Here is a 19,341-nt window from a genome sequence, read left to right on the forward strand (position 1 = left end):
TAGATCGTTCCCATGCCCTCAGTTAAAATGGCGACCGTAGTTGCTTCATTAGCTTCACAGACTTGGAATCGGCGCTGCGGAGACGTCCTGCGTCCGCCCGCAGAGCGAGTCGGGAAACGATTTTAAAACGGAGGAGGCGGCTGAACGCCAAGTTGCCGCTTCTCAAAGGCGGGATTTCCGAGCTGATGTTGGCCCCTGAGGGCTCTAGTGCAGAAGGGCTAGGTGGGACACATTGTCCCTTGCCCTTTCCCTCCGCGGGCTGAAGCAGACTCCTTATGAGCGAGAGTCGCCGAGCTGGTGGTTGAGGCAGCGGATATATCCCTTCCGGCTTGAAGTGCCGAGCTGGCCTGGCGTCCTTGGGAGCGGAGGTCTTCTTGCTGGGCCCGTTTGCGTCGGTCTTGAAGCGTCTTGTGTTGGAGGGAGAGGGAATTTGGGAGGGCCAGGGGTTCCTCTGGACTTTCTCTTTGCTGTCATTTTGGCGGCTTTTTTACTTCGAGGGATTTCAGTTTCGATGTAGTTTTGGATCCCGGCTTGAAGAATGATTCGTGAAGGGAATGGGTGACAGCGTCGTCACAGCATTTTATTGGTAAGATGCTTTGTTATTGGTTCAGCCATAGCAGTAAACTCTGTGTTTTTCCCTGTCGTGTGGTCGTTACCCTTACAATACTTGGCTGCTCAAGTGCATCCTCTGCAAGGTCTTTCTTCACCCGCTTCTCCTACCAATTACACATGCATGAAACATTTTGCATCCAACCTTAGAGGGCTGTTAGATTTTGGAAAGACCGTTTGTCCATGGATCTTGGGGTAAGAACTAAAGCAGTAAAGAGTGAACCCGAATAGGGTCAGATACTATGATCAGATAAGGTAGTGCCTTGAAGCCCAGACAGAGAGTTCTGACACCGTTTATTTAGATGTGTGGGAATTGTTACAGGATCTCAAGCAAGGTAATAACAAGGTAAAAGAGGTGTCTGTGGAAAAACTAGTCTTGGGTTGGGGAAAGGGTTGGGTTGGGGAAGGGGGTTTGGGTTGGGAATAAGTGGCTAAAATTAAGAATGGAAGTGAAGGTGATTTGATAGGGCTAACATGTATATTTTTAAGAAATATGTCAGAATTTGATGGTAATTTGGATGTAAAACTTGACTGAAGAGTAAAAGATGACTAAGGTGTATTTTAATGGGCAGGGAGAAAAATGAGAAGGAAGAATTGGAACTGTTACTGAGAAACGATAGTTGGAGAGGAAAGACTGGTCGTGGAATAATGTTTAGCTTTGACCTTAATGAGTTCGAGGACACAGAAGTTCAGTGTTTTACAGGAAATTGGAAATGCGGGTGCAAAGGTATGGGACCAGAGGAGTCACCTACTGAATGAATGTTTCCTTATGGAAAACAAGTGATTTCAGAGTTTGGGGAGACACCAGTTGTTGCAACTGGAGGAAGCAAAGGAGTCAGCAAATGAATCAGAAGAAACTATAAGAAACAAGGAGGAGAAATAGTTGAGTGTTTGAAAAGAACAAGATAGCAGAAAGTTTAGAGAATAAGGATGAGCAAACTTGATGACCCAGTGATTGTCCATGATTTTCACAAAAATATTGTTGACAGTCTTCAAAGGGCAGTGGTAATCTTCAAATTGCAGTGTCTTTATAGTGATAGATACATAAGAGATTGCGGAAGATATCTAGTAAAATATTAGTAGATGGAGGCAATAGTTGTATACCACAATTCCGGGAAATTGGTCTCAAGAGGAATGAGATGAATAGGTTTTAAACAAAAAATTTTTAGTGTTAGGAATATGAGAATATGCTCAGCAGTGGAAGAAAAGTATCCTGTGGAATAGCGATAAGAGATGATAGAGGTTTGAAATAAACATGGAAGATTGTGCCTAAGGGGAATGTGAAGGAATATGGAGATTGAGAATATCAGTTGATGGATTGACTTTAGAAAGCAAGTAAAAGGACCTCTCTCCTTATAGTTGGAAGAATATTAGGACAGTAAAATATTGAATCAAGATATAGTTTTAATCTCTTTAATTATCAGGGCAAAAATACTCATTGTTGAGTATGGAATGAGAAAATAAAATATATATAAATCATTTTCTGATCTTTAATGCATGGATTGGGCTATTTCACATTACTGTAGTATTAAATGCTCAAGGGAAATGTTTTCTCAAAACCAATCCTTTAAGCTAGTAGTCTTTCTCTCCCTTTTGTTGTTCAGTTGCTAAGTCGTGTCTGACTCTGCCACCCCATGGACTACAGCATGCCAGGCTCCTCTGTCCTTCACTGTCTCCTGGAGTTTGCTCAGATTCGTGTCCATTGTGTCAGTGATGCTATCTAACCATCTCATCCTCTGCCACGCCCTTCTGCTTTAGCCTTCAATCTTTCCCAGCATTGGGGTCTTTTCTGTTGAGTTGGCTCTTTGAATCAGGTAGCCAAAATATTGGAACTTCAGCTTCAGTATCAGTCCTTCCAATGAATATTCAAGGTTGATTTGCTTTAGGGTTGACCCTTTTGATCTCCCTGCCGTCCAAGGGACTCTCAAAGTCTTCTCCAGCACCACAGTTCGAAAATGTCAATTCTTTGGCGCTCAGCCTTCTTTATGGTCCACCTCTCACATCCGTACATTACTACTGAAAAAAGCATAGCTTTCACTAAACGGACTTTTGTTGGCCAAGTGATGTCTCTACTTTTTAATACACTGTCTAGGTGTAATACACTTCGTCCAAAGAGTATCTTTTAATTTCATGTTTGCAGTCACGGTCTGCAATGGTTTTAGAGTCCAAGAAATCTGTCACTGCTTTCACTTTTTACCCTTCTATTTGCCATGAAATGATGGGACCAGATACCTTGATCTTAGTTTTTTGAATGTTGAGTTTTAAGCCAGCTTTTTTCACTCTGCTCTTTCACCCTCATTAAGAGACTTTTTAGTTCCCTTTCACTTTTTGCCATTAGAGTGGTATCATCTGCATATCTTAGATTGTTGATATTTCTCCAGGTAGTCTTGATTCCAGCTTGGGATTCATCCAGCCTGGCATTTCCCATGATGTACTCTGCATAGACTTTAAATAAGCAGGGTGACAATATACAGCCTTGTTGTACTTCTTTCCCAATTCTGAACCCGTCCTTTGTTCCATGTCTTGTTCTAATTGTTGCTTCTTGACCCACATACAGGTTTCTTAGGAGACAGGTAAGGTGGTCTTGTGTTCCCATCTTTTTAAGAATTTTCCACAGTTTGTTGTGATCCATACAAAGGCTTTAGCGTAGTCAGTGATACAGAAGTAGATGTTTTTATGGAATTCCCTTGCTTTCTCTGTGATCCAGTGAATGTTGGCAATTTGATCTCTTGTTCCTCTGCCTTCATGTACTGTTGAAACCTAGCTCGAAGGATTTTGACATCATCTTACTAGCATGTGAAATGAGCGCAATTGCATGGTAGTTTAAACATTTTTTGGCCTTGCCCTTCTTTAGGACTGGAATGAGAACTGACCTTTTCCAGTCCTGTGGCCACTGCTGAGTTTTCCAAATTTGCTGACCTATTGAGTACAGCACTTAAAAGCATCATTTTTAAGGATTTGAAATAGCTCAGCTGGAATTCCATCACCTCCTCTTGCTTTGTTTGCAGTAATGCTTCCTAAGGCCCACATCACTTCACACTCCAGGGTGTCTGGCTCTAGGTGAGTGAGTGACCACACCGTTGCGGTTATCCGGGATCATTAAGACCTTTTTTGTATAGTTCTTCTGTATTTTCTTGCCATCACCGCTTAATCTCTTCTGCTTCTGTTAGGTCCCTACTGTTTCTGTCCTTTATCATGCCCATCCTTATGTGAAATGTTCTGTTGGTATCTCCAGTTTTCTCTCACCTAGATAGACTTTGATTTTTTTTTGGAATTTATAGCATTACTCTTTTAAGAGGAGTCAAATTTAGTCGGGCTTATTTTGTCTTGAAATTGATGCCTACTGAAAAGTGGCGTGAAGCAACGAGGTAAGAGCACCCACTCTGGTGTTAAGACTGTCTGCATTTAAATTCTGGCTTTTGCATCTTTAACTGCATGACTTTGGGAAGTTACTTTGTAACTTTAGGAAGTTAGAAAGTTAATTTCTTTGTCTTTCCTTCTGTCAGCTGGGAATATAATAACTCACCTCATAGGATTGTTAAGCGTTTAGAAAAGTACCTGGCACATAATGAATACTCAATAAATGTTAGCAATTATTCCAAATAACAAATTTGAAAAAGAAAACATTCTCTGTAAGTGATACTGATTAAATTCCCTTTTGAATAGAAAATTCTGTACAAATTTAAAGCTAGACTGCTTTATAGTAGCTGCTATTTAAATTGTATATGATCTTGCTCTGGGCATTATCTGGGCTTTGAGAACTATGTATTTAATTTATGTATGGAGTTTTGTGCAAGATAATAGAGTGTGTCATACTTTGACCTAATGAAATTTAAATATAGTAATAAAAACTTGTGAAAAAAATTTTAAAAGGGTAGCCATGCCAATTGTAGTTTAATTGCTAAGAGTCCGACTCTTGTGGCCCCATGGACTGTAGGACTCCAGGCTCCATGGGATTATCCAGGCAAGAATAGTGGAGTAGGGTGCCGTGCCCTCCTTCATGGGATTTTCCTGACCCTTATGTCTTGCATTAGTAGGTGGATTCTTTACCACTAGCCACTGGGGAAGTGCAACTGTGCCAGTACTTGGGAATAATTTTTAAAACTTTTAAATCATAACTCCTTTCAATTTCGGGGTTCTGTGAAATACTTTGTTTCAATTAAACCAATACTTCCTTAACAAAGAGTATTCAGCATCATAGTAGGGAAATTATACAAGAGAAATACAAAGAGCACAGTTTCAAAGTAGTTTAGTCTTACCGAGAAAAGAGGAAATGCACACCAAAAAAATAATACAAGGAAGTAAATGACTTTGGGCCAAAATTATTGGTATAGACTAGGTGATCAAAGAGAGCTGTATGGGCTGGTTTAGTTGCCAAGTCGTGTCTGACTCACTGTGACCCCAAGGACTGTAGCCCACCAGGCTTCTCTGTCCATAGGATTTCCCAGGAAAGAGTACTGGAGTGGGTTGCCATTTCCTTGTCCAAGGGATCTTCCTGATTCAGGGATCGAGCCTGTGTCTCCTGCATTGGCAAGTGGATTCTTGACACTGAGCCCCTGGGGACGGGCTGGTGCATTATTAATCTCAAAGACTGCAGAACATTCTTGAGGGATTTTGTTAGACTCATCTAGAGGGCTTTGGGCCTTTTTCAAAATATTTACCCCTGAGACCTCCTTCTATACACACATGTACACTGCTTCCAGGAATGAGCCACTGATACAGACACAGACAGAAGTGTGTAACGTAGGTCTTCTGGGGGGAAAATGGTTAATAAAACCATGCTATTTGAAAGGGGATTAAATTCAAACATAGTCTTAATGGAGATGGAATGGAAAAAGAACACCTGAGATAGGGAATATAGTTGATAGGCAGACACATAAAGATGAGAATGTGTTTATGTCTAGGAGAAGGGTGAGAACAAGCTGAATTATGAAATAAAGAGTACCCAGCAGAAGAGGAGAATTTTTCTTACTACTGTAAAGTGCTTGTACAGGTGACTAATAATAAAGTGTCATTTCTTTTTGTTTGTTTTGTTTTTAGTTTTTTCATTATTTTAAAAGTGCCATTTCTGAAAAATGGATTGCCCTCAGATATGGAATGCTCGATTGTAGTAATAAGACCTGGTTAAGGAAGTAGCTTTGGGATTGAATGGGGAAACTGAGGAAGAAAAAAGTGCAAAAGAATATACTTAATGACTGTATGTTAAAAAGTAGAAGTGGGAGACTACTTAAACAAATTTAAATTAACTTAGAAAATTGACAGGAATTTGAAAATGGACCAGTTAGCTTTTAGAAGGAGGAGAATGGAAGGAGTTGAATTTAGTTTTGAACATACTGTGTTTGAGGTATCAGTAAGATGTTCATGAAGATAGCCTGTTAGCCAATGAGAAATACAGGACTTGGTTAAAAAGCCAAACTTGAGGCAGAATGAGGGAGGGAGAGAGAAAGAATTCCTTTACAGTAGAGAGAAGAATCAGTGAAACTACGAACATGAATTAACTTCTTAGTGTTTGGTATTCTGGTTTTATTTCTTTTTATGCAGACCATGGATTCTTATGATACACCGGAATTGACTCCTAGACAAGATGCTTCCTCAAGGCTTAAAGATTTCTTTATAGGTGCCACCCCTCTGCAGAAACGATTAGAATCAGTCAGGAAGCAGACTTCATTTATCCCAACTCCACCGCGAAGGAAAATCCCCCAGGGTTCACAACTGCAGGTATGTTTTTTGTGTTCCTTCCTGTTACCAGTAACTGAGAATGTCTGTGAACAAAACATTTAAATTTTTGTTACTATTTATTATATATATATTATAAATATTTGTTACTAAAAGATACTTTTAGTGTCTTCTTACTCCCTCAAGTAATAAATGAGAAATGGTTAAAACAATTATTTGTGCTGTCAGTGCCATATGTTTTTTAACTTCCTTTAATTTGGAATGTTTCCACAATATTTCTCTTTTATGACACTGACAGTTTTGAAGAATATGTTTCCTCCTCTTCCTTTTTAAAATAGAATGTCCCTCATTTTGTATTGGGTACTGGAGTGGGTTGCCAGGCCCTCCTCCAGGGGATCTTCCCAACCCAGGGATGGAACCCAGGTCTCCCACATTGTAGATGGATTCTTTACCGTCTGCGCCACCAGGGAAGCAATACAAAATGAGGAACATTGTATTTGTCGGATGTTTTCTCAAGATTAGACTGAAGTTATGTATCGCTCACTGGAATATTGTATAGGTGCTGTTGTGTCCTTTTTGGGGGAGTAACACCTGATAGCACATAGGTGATGTTAATTTTGATCACACTGTTAGAAAATGTTGCCCCAAAATTACTGTTTTATCCCCCTGCAACTAATAAGCAGTCTGTGGGGAGACACTTTAAGATAATACATATATCTTGTGCCTTGTCAAAATTTCACCTTAAACTTAACATCCCTTATCCATTGATGTTTTTTGCTTGATCCTATTTTTAAAAATTATTTATCTTAGTTTTTATTTATGTTTTAATTTTTCAGTCTTACTGGTTATCTTTTTAAAATTAGTGTTTATTGGAGTATAAATTGGAGTATAAAGTTGCTTTATAGCATTGTGTTAGTTTCTATTGTACAGCAAAGTGAATCAGCTGTATATATACATATGTCCCCTCTTTTTTGGATTTCCTTCCCATTTAGGTCTCTACAGAGCATTGAGGAGAGTTGCCTAATTCCATCTTTATCATGTTGGTTGCAAAATAATGGTTTTCCATCTCTGTTTGCTCCGTAGTTTCCAGCTAGCTTTTGGTATTTTATTTTAGGCCATTCTCATTTCTATTCCATTTATTTATCCATTTATTAGTATGGATTCATTAAATCTTGTTTATTTATCATTTTAAATTTATTTTTTTTATTGGGGTATAATTGCTTTACACTGTTGTTAGTTTCTGCTGTACGACAAAGTGAATCAGCTATATGTGTGTGTGTATGTGTATCTCCACTTCCTCTTAGGCCTCTCTGCACCCCAGCCCACCCCCTCGCTCACCACAGAGCACTGAGCTGAGCTCCCTGTGCTACTCCGTAGCTTCCCACGAGGTGTCTCTTTTGTACACGGTAGTGCACGCATGCAGTCCCAGTCTCCCAGTTCATCCCAGCTGCCCCTCCCCGCCGTGTCCACATGTCTTTTCCCTATGTCTGCATCTCTACTCCTGCCCTGCATATAGCATCTGTACCGTTTTTCTAGATTCCACATACCTTCATTAGTATACGATATTTATTTTTTTCCTTCTGATTTACTTCAGTCTGTATGACAGACGCTAGGTCCATCCATATCCCTACAGATGACCTGATTTCATTCTTTTTTATGGCTGAATAGTACTCCATTGTATATACGTACTACATCTTTATTCATTTGTCAGTGGACATTTAGGTTGCTTCCATGTCCGGACTATTGTAAACTGTGCTGCAGTGAACTTTGGGTCTTTTTGAATTATGGTTTTCTCAGGATATATGCCCAGGAACGGGATTGCTGGGTCATATGGTAGTTCTGATTTTAGTTTTTTTAAGGACTGTCCATACTGTTCTGCGTAGTGGTTGTATGGATTTACATTCCCACCAGTAGTGCAAGAGGGTTCCCTTTTGTCCACACCCTCTCCAGCATTTATTTATTTATTTATTTTTAACAACTGATTATCAGTTTATTAAAAAGTTTGATTTAGGCATCAGCAGTGGTGACTTCCACCTTGACTCTTGGCTCAATACTGACGGAAGTGATCTTCTTGACAATCTCACAGGGACTGTGCAGGTCAGTGAGTCGCTTGTGGATCCTTGTCTGGAATTGATCCCAAGTCTTAGAACCTTCACCACAAGGAGTTTTCCTTGTAGTTATTCTCAGAGTCTTGGTAGGCATCCGAAGAGGTCCTTTCACTTTGAGATTCTTTTCCTTCACGCCTCTGATCAGGTAGGCACATTCCTTCTCTAGAGACTTCAGGCTGCGACTGGTGAGGGTAATCCTAATCCAGTGAATGGCCACCTCTGGCTCCACAGGAATCTTGCTGGTGCCTTTAAAGGCCATGGCTGTGGTGCAGCTTCCTGACCGACTTGTTCATCCACAAAGAGCAAACAGGGGTGAATCATGAGCAGAGGCAGGTGGCAAGGGCTCTGCTGCAGTGGCAACCATGTCTTCCTCAGAGAGTCAACATTTGATGCTTAGAGACTTTTTTCATAATGACTATTCTGACCAGTGTGAGGTGATACCTCATTGTAGTTTTGTTCTGCATTTCTCTAATAATTAGTGATACTGAGCATCTTTTCATGTGTCTCTTGGCCATCTGTATATCTTCTTTGGAGAAATGTCTATTTAGGTCTTCTGCCCATTTTTGATTGGGTGGTTTTTTTATTTAATATTGAGCTTCATGAACTGTTTGTATATTTTGGAGATTAATCCCATGTCAGTTGCTTTGTTTGCAAATATTTTCTCCTGAGGGTTGTCTTTTCGTCTCATTTATGGTTGTCTTTGCTGTGCAAAAGCTTTTTAAGTTTAATTAGGTCCCATTTGTTTATTTTTTTTTTTTACTTTAATTATTCCAGGAGGTGGATCAAAAAAGATCTTGATGTGATTTATGTCAGAGAGTTCTTGCTGTGTTTCCCCCTTTGTGATTGGTCTTACATTTAGGTCTTTAATCCATTTTGACTTTATTTTTGTTTATGGTGTTAGGGAGTATTCTGACTTCATTCTTATGAATTTGTGTTTTTGTTTTGTTTTTTTAATTTTTCTAATTCCTTACTAAATTATTTTGGTGTTTATATTGTCCCAGATTTGTCTAGTGGCAATATGCTGTTTTGATCATTCATTAAAAACCCTAAATCTGGTATATAACATTCATAATTTGTAATTTTATTGAAGCATGAAATAAAGCCCTAGTGAATACAAGTTTGATGGATGCTTCTGAGTCAGTTAGCAGGAAGTCTGACCAATCAGTCACCCACACCTTCCTTATAACTTTGTTTTCTTTTCTCTGTTGTAGGTCTAGTATCTTTTGGGTTATGGGAAAATTTTTGCTTCTTTATGAAAACTTCCTTAAAAATTCCTAGTCCTGGTAATGAAAGTGATAGCTTTTAACCAGAAAACAGATTGTATATAAATTCAAGAATGGAACATCCAGTTCAGTGTTTCCTTTTCTCTATGTGATACAGATAATTTTGCCAAATCTTTTTTTGGTTGCACCAATGGGCTTGTGGGATCATAGTTCCCTAACCAGAGGTTGAACCTGGGCCCCTGCAGTGAGAGCACCAAGTCCTAACCACTGGACTGCCAGGGAATCTCCCCCCAACCTTTTTTGCCCCAAATCTTTTGATAGTAATAAGAAAAAAGGTTTATAACTTTTCTGTGAGTACTTCAGCCAGGACAAATATTTTTGTCAAGTGGACATCTGTGTTGAAAGTTCTAAAAGAGAGGTGGAACTGTGAGACTATATCAGGAATTATGGATTCTATAGAAAATTTCAATTCAGGATAAAACTAAGAGCTTATATGGGGGTGTATGTGAAGACCCTCAACAATGCCACAGGGCCAGGACAAATGAACTATTTTGTTTTTGATGGTACCTGTGATTCCAAAAATACAGACAAGTACATAATGCCAGATAATGCTGTGGGAAGAAAAAAAAAATGTTAAGGAGATATAGAGTGACACAGTGAGAACGGATGCAGGTGCTGCTTTGGATAGGGTGCCCTCTTGAGTGACATTCGGGCAGAGACCTGAAGAAAGGAAAGGACCATGTCCTGTAAACACTCTGGGAAGAACATCAAAAAGGGAAGGCACAGCAGATGCAAAAGTCTGTTCAAAGATCTTCAAAGAGTCCTACAAACTCACTTTGACTGGAATGCGAAGATCAGGTACCCAGTAATAGATCTGTATTAAATACTTGAAATACTGTGATAAGTTTTCAGTTTCCAAATTCTTATTTTATTTTATTTAATTTATTTATCTATGACTGCACTAGCACAGGCGCTTAGTTGCTCTGAGGCACGTGGAATCTTCCTGGACTGAACTGGTGTCCGCTGTATTGCGAGGCAGATTCTCAGCCGCTGGGCCGCCAGGGAATCCCCTAATGTTTCTTTATTCTCTGAATTCTTTTGTCTTGTTTTTTTTTAGGAAGATGTTGATCCTCAAAAGTTTGCATTCCTTCTGCATAAACAGTGGACTTTATATAGTTTAACTCCCTTATATAAATTCTCCTATACTAATTTCAAAGAGTACTCTAAACTTCTGAATGCATTTATTGCTGCTGAAAAGCAGAAAGGACTTGCTGTGGAAGTGGGAGATGACTTCAACATCAAAGTGATTTTCTCTACTCTCATGGGAGTGAAAGGAACACAAAGAGATCCTGAAGCATTTCTTGTCCAGGTATATCGTGAAAGCCGTACTTGCTTCCTAGGAGAAAAGAATGTGCATTGTTTTGGTTTAGAAATTGTACTATATTCTTACTGTTTTTAAAATTCTCAAGTGTGTGATTTATAACCTATGTTATATCTTGTTTGATCAAATTATAACAATTAGGTTTTTCCTTTTCAATATAACCATGTTTCTTTTAAGAAAACTTAAATATTTAAGTACAAACAAAGTTAAAAACCACAGGATAACATTTTGGTGTACATCTATTTGGCAGTAGACAATCTGAATAGACCTAGGCCTAGTAAAGAAATGGAGTCAATAATTAATAACCTTCCAAAACAGAAAGCAACAGGTCTGGATGGGTTCACTGGTGAATTCCACTCAACATTTAGAGACGAGGTTATACCAGTTTCCTACAAACTTTTTCAGAGGCTAGAAGCAGAGGTAACACTTCCTAAGGGAAAGGCCAGTATTACCCTAATACCAAAACTAGGCAAAGATATTGTAAGAAAACTGCAGACTCCATCATGAACCTAGATACGTCTGTTTGGCTATTTGTATCTATTGAAATCATGATCATATTGTCCGCACTTTTGCAGTATGATTATGGCCTTTTTTTTAAACTAATAATCTGCACTGTAACTAGTTAACTCATGTCATTTTGAGTAACTAAATGTAAATTTTGCATTTTTGTAAATTTATCTGTATATTTCTATGGTTTTTACTGGGATTAAAATCCTAGAAGTAGATATATCATACCAGATTACTCTTAGAAATGTAACATTTTACTTTCCTTCCTATATGTGGTGTATAAAAGTAGTATGACTATCCTTTGTTTTATTAAGAAACCAGATTTATTATTTATGCCTGCTACTTCTGTTTCTGCTGAATTAACTCATTTTAGTCATTGGTAAGTTCTGAAACAGTTGAAATTTTGTTTGTTCGATTAGGGGTCAGCAAACTATGACCTGAAGCCCAGATATAGCCTGCTGCTTGGCTTTGTAAGTTATGTTTTCTTGAAATAGATTCCCTTTCATTTGTTTCCGTAGTCTATGGCTGCTTTTGTGTTACAACAGCAGAGTTGAGTAGTTGCTACAGAGACCATATGGCTTGCAAAGCCTAAAGTATTTACTTTCTATCTGACCCTCTAGAGAAAAGGTTTGCTGACCCCTGGTGTAGATTATGGTATTGGCAAGGATTTCAGGATTATTGGGATTAGATTCAGGTGCTTATAACAGAAAGTCTAAATAACAGTGAATTAAAGATGATAGAGGTTTAGTTATCTTGCAAAAAAGTGTCCAGAGGCAAGCTCTTCAAGGCTGATAAATGCTTCATGAAATTATTAATAATCTAAGCTCCTTCTGTCTTCTCTATCATCCTTGGTGCATGGCTTCCATGCTTATGGTCTCACTGTAATCTAACTTGGCTCCTGGAGTTCTAGATATTATATGTAAGTTCAAGGCAAGGAGGAGGAGGAGGTTGGGAAGAGCAGATGGGTTGCCTGCCACTGAGTAAATTTTGAATGAGACTTGCTGAGAGCCAACAGTAACTTCTCTTTACATCCCAGTTGGAAGGGAGACTAGAAATTGTTTTTAGTAGGTACTTTGCCAGCCCAAGTAAAATCTCTGTATTATTGTGGAAGGAAAAATAGATACTGGGTAGATAATTAGCAGTCTCTGTCAAGTAAAGCAGTTGATGCCTTAAGGAGTTACATGGTTTGGATGTCATCAAGCAAGCAAATATTCTTGTGAGAAATAGAAATGACCTCTTGAATTCCTCGTGTAGTATCCTAATAGTTTTCAAATTAAGTCTGTTTATTGACAGAGTTATAGGACTTTTAGATTATGAAAATATGATAGACATACTATATCTGGGCTTTAAAGTATTTGAAAATCTTATAACTTTTTGAACAAGGAGGTAATTGACCATGATTGTCTCTAAAGGGATATAATATAGGGCTGTGATCTTCACCTTGTCCTGGTTGAACTTCAATTAAAACTTCTATAATTATATGGAAGGTATGTTTGTTATATAATTTACAGATTTGACATTTAAGGGGTTAGTCAATCTACTGGAAAATATAATCAAGATTCTAGAAGATCTGAATGGATTGGCACAGTGGGTCAATTGAAAGAGATTAAAATTTTAATAGGTATACATTTATTGCCTTAGTATGAGTTGTGGGGGGTGGGGGATTTACTTATTAACAACAAAAATGAGTATGTAGGGCTAATTTATGTAATTTTTTCAACTAAAAACCAGAAAACTTCTGCAATCTAAGGTTAGATTAGTAGGAGTATAATACAGGTTAAAGGTGGTAACAGTTCTGTAATCAGACGTTTTTGAAGTATTTACGTTCACTTACGAATGACTCCTGTGCCAAAGGTTTTCAGAGAAGTGTGTCCAAATAGTGTGAGCACTTGAACGTATGTCATAGGAAGAATGGTTGAAGAAACTGGAGATATTGACCTTTGCAGCATATGAAAGAGACCATCAAATATTTGCAGGGCTTTTTCTGTAGAAGAGAGATTAGATCAGATTTGATCTATATGCATGTAAGGAAAAAAGTAGGCCCAGTGGTTGGAAACTATGGGGCCTAACACACAAAAGAGCATTTTAAGTGGATAGACAGAGCTGCCTTAGGAAATAGTGACATCTTTCCCAGTGGAATAATTCCAGCACATTGGAATTTTACTTTTACTTTTACTTTTTCAGTCCCTTTTTTTCAGGCCTTTTACTTTTCAGTCCCTTCTCAGGTTGAGATTTTTTTTTTTTGGGATACTGTTCCTGATTATACTGTTTTTTTCGGGATACTGTTCCTTATTGGTATTCCTTATTTTGCATTTGGTTGCACCAAGATCTTGCAATATACCTTGTCCTAATCAGAGTATTAGGAGAAAGGTCAATTAACTTGAAAATAAACCCTAATAATGATTAGGGAGACAATTCTCTGTGTGGTTTTTGGCAGGTAATATTAATTCAACATATCTTCTTATTTTTAAGTGTACTATACTAATTAATGATGAGAAGATGTAATTTAGGAGTCAGTGTACTTTTGTTTTTTAGTTCGTTTATTTATTTTCGGCTACGTTGCTGTATGAGGATCTTTGTTGCTTGTGGGCTTTCTCTAGTTTTGGTGAGTTGGGGTTATTCTCTATTTGGCAGTGTGAGGGCTTTTCATTTTGTGGCTTCTCCTGTTGCAGAGCATGGGCTCCAGGGCACAGGTCCAGTGGTTGTGGCTCGTGGGATTAGTTGCCCCAAGGCATGTGAAATCTACCCTGGCCAAGGATCCAACCCCTGTCCTGTGCATTGGCAGGCGGATTCTTAACCAGTGGACCACCAGGGAAGTCCAGAATAAATGTACTTTTGAGTTTAATGAACCTGTTTGATTTTCCTTCATAGATTTTGTCAAAATCTCAATTGCCATCTGAGCACAAAGAAGAGAAAGTGTTGTGGACTGGTTGGTTCTGCTGTGTATTTGGAGACAGTCTCCTGGAGACTGTTTCAGAAGATTTCACCTGTCTACCCTTATTCCTTGCAAATGGTGCAGAGACTAATACAGCTATAATTGGAACCTGGTTTCAGAAAACTTTTGACTGTTACTTCCGTCCCTTAGCAATCAATGCATTTAATCTTTCCTGGATGGCTGCTATGTGGACTGCATGCAAAATGGACCATTATATGGCCACTACTGAATTACTTTGGTCTGTACCCTGTCGCCCTCATAGTCTGGACATTTCTTATGCCATACATCCGGAAGATGCAAAAGCTTTATGGGACAGTGTTCACAAAACACCTGGGGAAGTTACCCAGGAGGAGGTTGACTTGTTCATGGACTGCCTGTATTCACATTTCCATAGGCATTTCAAAATTCATTTATCAGCCACGAGATTGGTTCGTGTTTCAACATCTGTAGCTTCAGCACATACTGATGGAAAAATAAAGGTTAGTTTGAACTAAAATCTAGTTATTTTCCTTATTTCTGCATAGTTTTCAGAATGCATAGCAATTATATTTTCCATGTTGAAGAAATACTTTGGAATACTCAGAATTCAATTTCATGAAGTCCTTATATATTTTTAAATTTTACTTCCATATGCTCACATTCTATTAATAAGTATATTTTCAAACTGTTTTATATAGTGTGTTCATATCCATCTGTGAATATGAGGGTGGCCCTGTTTTATCTGGACTATTCTAAGAACCTCTCTTAATGATGTAAGACAGTAATTGTGGTTCCTAGGTTCAAATAATGCCATGATAATAGCTAACATTTGTCAAGCACTAACTGTGCCAAGCATTATTAAGCATATTTATACATATTGTCCCATTTAGTTTTCATAACAACCTGCTTGCATAGGTTGTAAAGAGGAAATTGTGGCACAGAGGATAAGTAGGCTCCCTAAGGATCACACAGCAAATAAGTGGAGTTGAAATTTAAACCCACGCATCTGACTCAAAGGCTTATATACTTTTAACTGGAATACTATACTGCCTCTCAGAAGTTTGAAATTAATGTGTTAACTAAATTTCTGCCTCTGATTTGTTTCTACAAGACATTTTTGGCATTGTGTATACCTTTGAGAGGTGGTGAAGAGCCTTTACCTAGTGGTAAAGAGCCTGCCAGTGTAGGAGACATAAGAGACGTGGGTTCAATCTCTAGGTCAGAAATATCCGCTGGAGGAGGACATGGCAACCCACTCTAGTGTTCTTGCCTGGAAAACCCCTGGACAGAGGAACCTGGAGGACTACAGTGCATTGGGTTGCAAAGAGTCGGACACGGCTGAAGCAACTTAGACACACGTACATACCTTTGAGAAGGAAGCTATGAAACTCTTTCTAGAAAATGGAGATATATAAGTCCAAAGGGTTCATAGATACCTTTCCCCCCCCCCTCGCCTTTAAGCCGGTAGGTAGCTAATCAGTGGAAGCCAGGATAAATAAGAATCTTAATCTAATTTCTTCTAAGCACCGTTGACTAATAGTTGCAAATTTATTAAAGTCAGGCATCTTTATTAAGTAATCTGTTTGGCTTAGAATAACAATAGTTGTTTCCTATTCATAGCTTAGTTTATAGATACAGAATATAAAATAAGCCTGGAATATTTATCAGATATCAAACTACATTATTATAATTAATTGTATTTTAATTTAATTTTAATAAAATTTAATTTTAATTGTCTTTTTTCCCCCCAGATTTTGTGTCCTAAATACCTTATTGGAGTGCTGGCGTATTTGACAGAACTGGCAGTTTTTCAAATTGAGTGAGGTCTTATGGGGACTATAAGTTGTGGATTAAATACCTTTTTCTCACAGACTGTCTGCTTAATTGCTATGCTGAGAGGCACTACAGGAGAAATGGGCGTCTATCCATCTGTTTTCCTCACAGTGCCTTGGAGTTACCCAGGTGAAAGCCAAGAAGGATCTAGAAGAACAAAGAAGGTGGTAGTGGATGAACCACAGCCAGGTGACTGTGTAATAGTCATGATCGTCTGGGAGTCTAGTCTCTATAGACTATGCGGAGTTGTTAATTTGTTGGCCATCTTCCTCACAAATATATGTTTATTATGTCAGACTTTTTAGGATTCAAATCAAATACCTCTAATACTGATTATTTCTGGTTTGCATCTTTAAAACCTTTAATCCCTATTTTTAAGCATTTTAGACTTGTATTCAGAGAGATTTTCTGTCTTCTACAGACATTTTCCTAGCACCGTTTTGCTGTAGACAACTGGCAATCAAAATCCTTTCCAAAGGAAACTAAAGTTGCTATCCTTTTTAAGCCACTAATATCCTTCTGTTTTTAACTGTTTAATTCTTATTGCAATGTCAAATTAAATATTCAGTTTTAAAATGAAATCTTGTGTTTCTTTATCAGTGCCTTGATGAAAAACCTTTATTTAATGTTCTGGGAATGGGAAGTTATAGGCTTTTTCTCTATAAAGGTTACAAGAATGGCTATGTGGAATCATACAAATCAGAGAGTTGAAAGACAGCTTTGAGTCTCTTGAGGGCAGGGATTGTTTTATGTAACTTTCATGTCCTTAGTTTTATTTTAGCACAGTGCTTATAAAATATCTGTAGATTAAGTGAATTAATTTTAGCCTACTCTTCCATTTTACAGATGAAAACTGCAAAATAATGCAACACAGACTTGCATAAGATGTTATGTCTAAAACTTCTTTTTACTCACTGAGCAGAGGAACATTTTGTTTAACTTAAGAAAAAATGTTTTTTAAAATCTTGGAAAGAAAATAACTTTAATAGGCTGTGATTAAAAAGCTAAGACTAACTTCTGGAATGGGGTATTGTTTCGCATATACTAGGAACAGTAGAGGTAGTGAAACAAGCATGGGCTTTGGAGTCAGACTTTCCCTGATTCAACTAATATTAAGCTCCTTCTCTGTACTTAGAATTGTATTGGATTATAAGAGATTTAGTAGTGAGGATAAAAAAAGCCCTGTCTTATGGAAATTATATTCAAGGAGAGGAAGGCAAAAAATAAATAATTTCAGGTACAGATAAATGCTATAAATAAAGCAGTGCAATAAGAAGAAGAGTGACTGGGATGGGGCCTATTTTATATACAGTTGTCAAACAATGTCTCTGAGGAGGTGACGTTTGAGCTGAGTCCTAAATGATGAGAGAGGACCAGCTGTATGAAGATCTGAGGAAGTGTGTGCCAGACAGGTGAAACCACAAGGGCAAAGGCCTTGAGAAAGGTAAGAACTTGGCTTCTTTGAGGAATAAAGGAAGTTTGTGTGGTTGGAGCATGGGGAGGATGGGTGGAGTGGCATGAGATGAAACTAAAGAGATTGTGCAGCAGAGACTTACTTATGCCATGGTGTTATGTCTCCCAGTTTTCACCTGGGCATGCGGCTGCCCAGTATAAAGATGACCTTTTCTAGCTTTTCTCAGGTAGGTATAGTCAAATGACCAAGTTCTGATCTATGGCATAAAAATGCAAGTGTCATATAGATCTTCTAGGAGCTTAATAAACAGGCATGCACCCCTTGCCCTTTTCTTATTTTTCTTCCAATATTGCTGTTTGGAATGCATATAATGACTGGTTCTCTAGCTGCTTTTTTTAGGTCATTAGGGTGAGTGTCAGGTCCTAGGGATGGCAGAGTGTGGCCTGGAAGGAGTTTGTGCCCTGAGGACTTTTTTTTGGCTATGCTTGGTCTTGGGCCTTCCCAGATGGCTCAGTGGTAAAGAATCTGCCTGTCAATGCAGGAGACATGAGTTTGATCTCTGGATCTGGAAGATCCCCTGGAGGAGAAAATGGCAACCCACTCCAGTATTCTTGCCTGGAAAATTCCAGGGACAGAGGAACCTGGCAGGCTGCATTCTATGGGGTTGCAAAGAGTCAGAAATGACTGAGCACACATACACACATGCTGGATCTTGGTTGAGGTCTGTGGGCTCTTCATTGTAGCACACAAACTTTTCTAGTTGTGGTGAGGACTTCCCTAGTTGTGGCATGCAGGCTTAGTTGCCCTGAGGTGTGTAGGGTCTTAGTTTTCCAACCAGGGATTCCAGTCCCCTGCACTGGAAGGCAGATTCTTATCTGTTCCACCAGGAAAGTCCCCCTGAGAACTTGAAGCTGAACCCCAGTGCCATTCTTGGATCGTCTTTCTCTAGACTTACGTATCAGAGATGTGAACTTCTGTCTTGTTTAAGCTCTTGTTACTTTGGTTCTCTTGCTCATAGTCCAAACCTAATTCTAAGTGATAGAGGAGGGATCCACATCATTTAAGTCTTTACTGGTACTGTGAAGAAACGGGATTTTATTCTAAATGCAATGGAAAGCCATTGACCTTTTAAGCAGAAGAGTTAATGTGACCCAATTTGTATCTTACAAGATTTTACAAGATATAATGGAGAAAGAGTTGTAGGAACCAAGAGTGGAAAAGGGGAAAAAGTTTGCTAGAAATGGTGCTGCCTCATGGGGAAGTTAGCAGTATCTAGCAAAATTATGTGTGATTTACCCTTTGACTAGCAATCCCACTTGTGGGATTCTGTCCCCAAAATTCACTAGCAAAAATACAAATTGAAGTGGGAATGAGGCTATTTATTACAACGGTATATATAATAGCAAGACTAAAAAAAAAAATCCAAATGCTCATCAGAGAGGGATTGATTGAATAAAATTATGATATGTCTGCATAGTGAATTACTACTATGTAGTTATAAAAGGTTTTGAGGAAGATAGCTAATATTGCCATGGAGTTATCTCTAGGATATAGTTATGTGAAAGAACAAGATGAGGACAAAGTGTATAGTATGCTTTTATGGAAGGAATGGGGTGGGGAATATGAATATGTGTGTGTATTTCCTTCCATTTTCAGAAACAATGGAAGGATAAACC

General features: G+C 38.5%; 2 protein-coding genes across 2 annotated transcripts; one reads left to right on the plus strand and one right to left on the minus strand.

The window, feature by feature from the left end:
• Window positions 1-3: 3 nt before the first annotated feature.
• CENPL (centromere protein L) lies at window positions 4-16,832 on the plus strand. The gene is made up of 5 exons (XM_043485832.1): window positions 4-586; window positions 6,151-6,327; window positions 10,734-10,985; window positions 14,376-14,918; window positions 16,170-16,832. The coding sequence occupies exons 2-5, from the start codon at window positions 6,154-6,156 to the stop codon at window positions 16,239-16,241; spliced, it is 1,041 nt and encodes a 346-aa protein (XP_043341767.1). The 5' UTR covers window positions 4-586; window positions 6,151-6,153; the 3' UTR covers window positions 16,242-16,832.
• Window positions 8,293-8,652, minus strand: LOC122452322 (40S ribosomal protein S20-like). The gene has a single exon (XM_043485833.1). The coding sequence runs from the start codon at window positions 8,650-8,652 to the stop codon at window positions 8,293-8,295; it is 360 nt and encodes a 119-aa protein (XP_043341768.1).
• Window positions 16,833-19,341: the final 2,509 nt, after the last annotated feature.

Source organism: Cervus canadensis, chromosome 13 (assembly GCF_019320065.1).
Source record: "Cervus canadensis isolate Bull #8, Minnesota chromosome 13, ASM1932006v1, whole genome shotgun sequence".
NCBI lineage: Eukaryota > Metazoa > Chordata > Mammalia > Artiodactyla > Cervidae > Cervus > Cervus canadensis.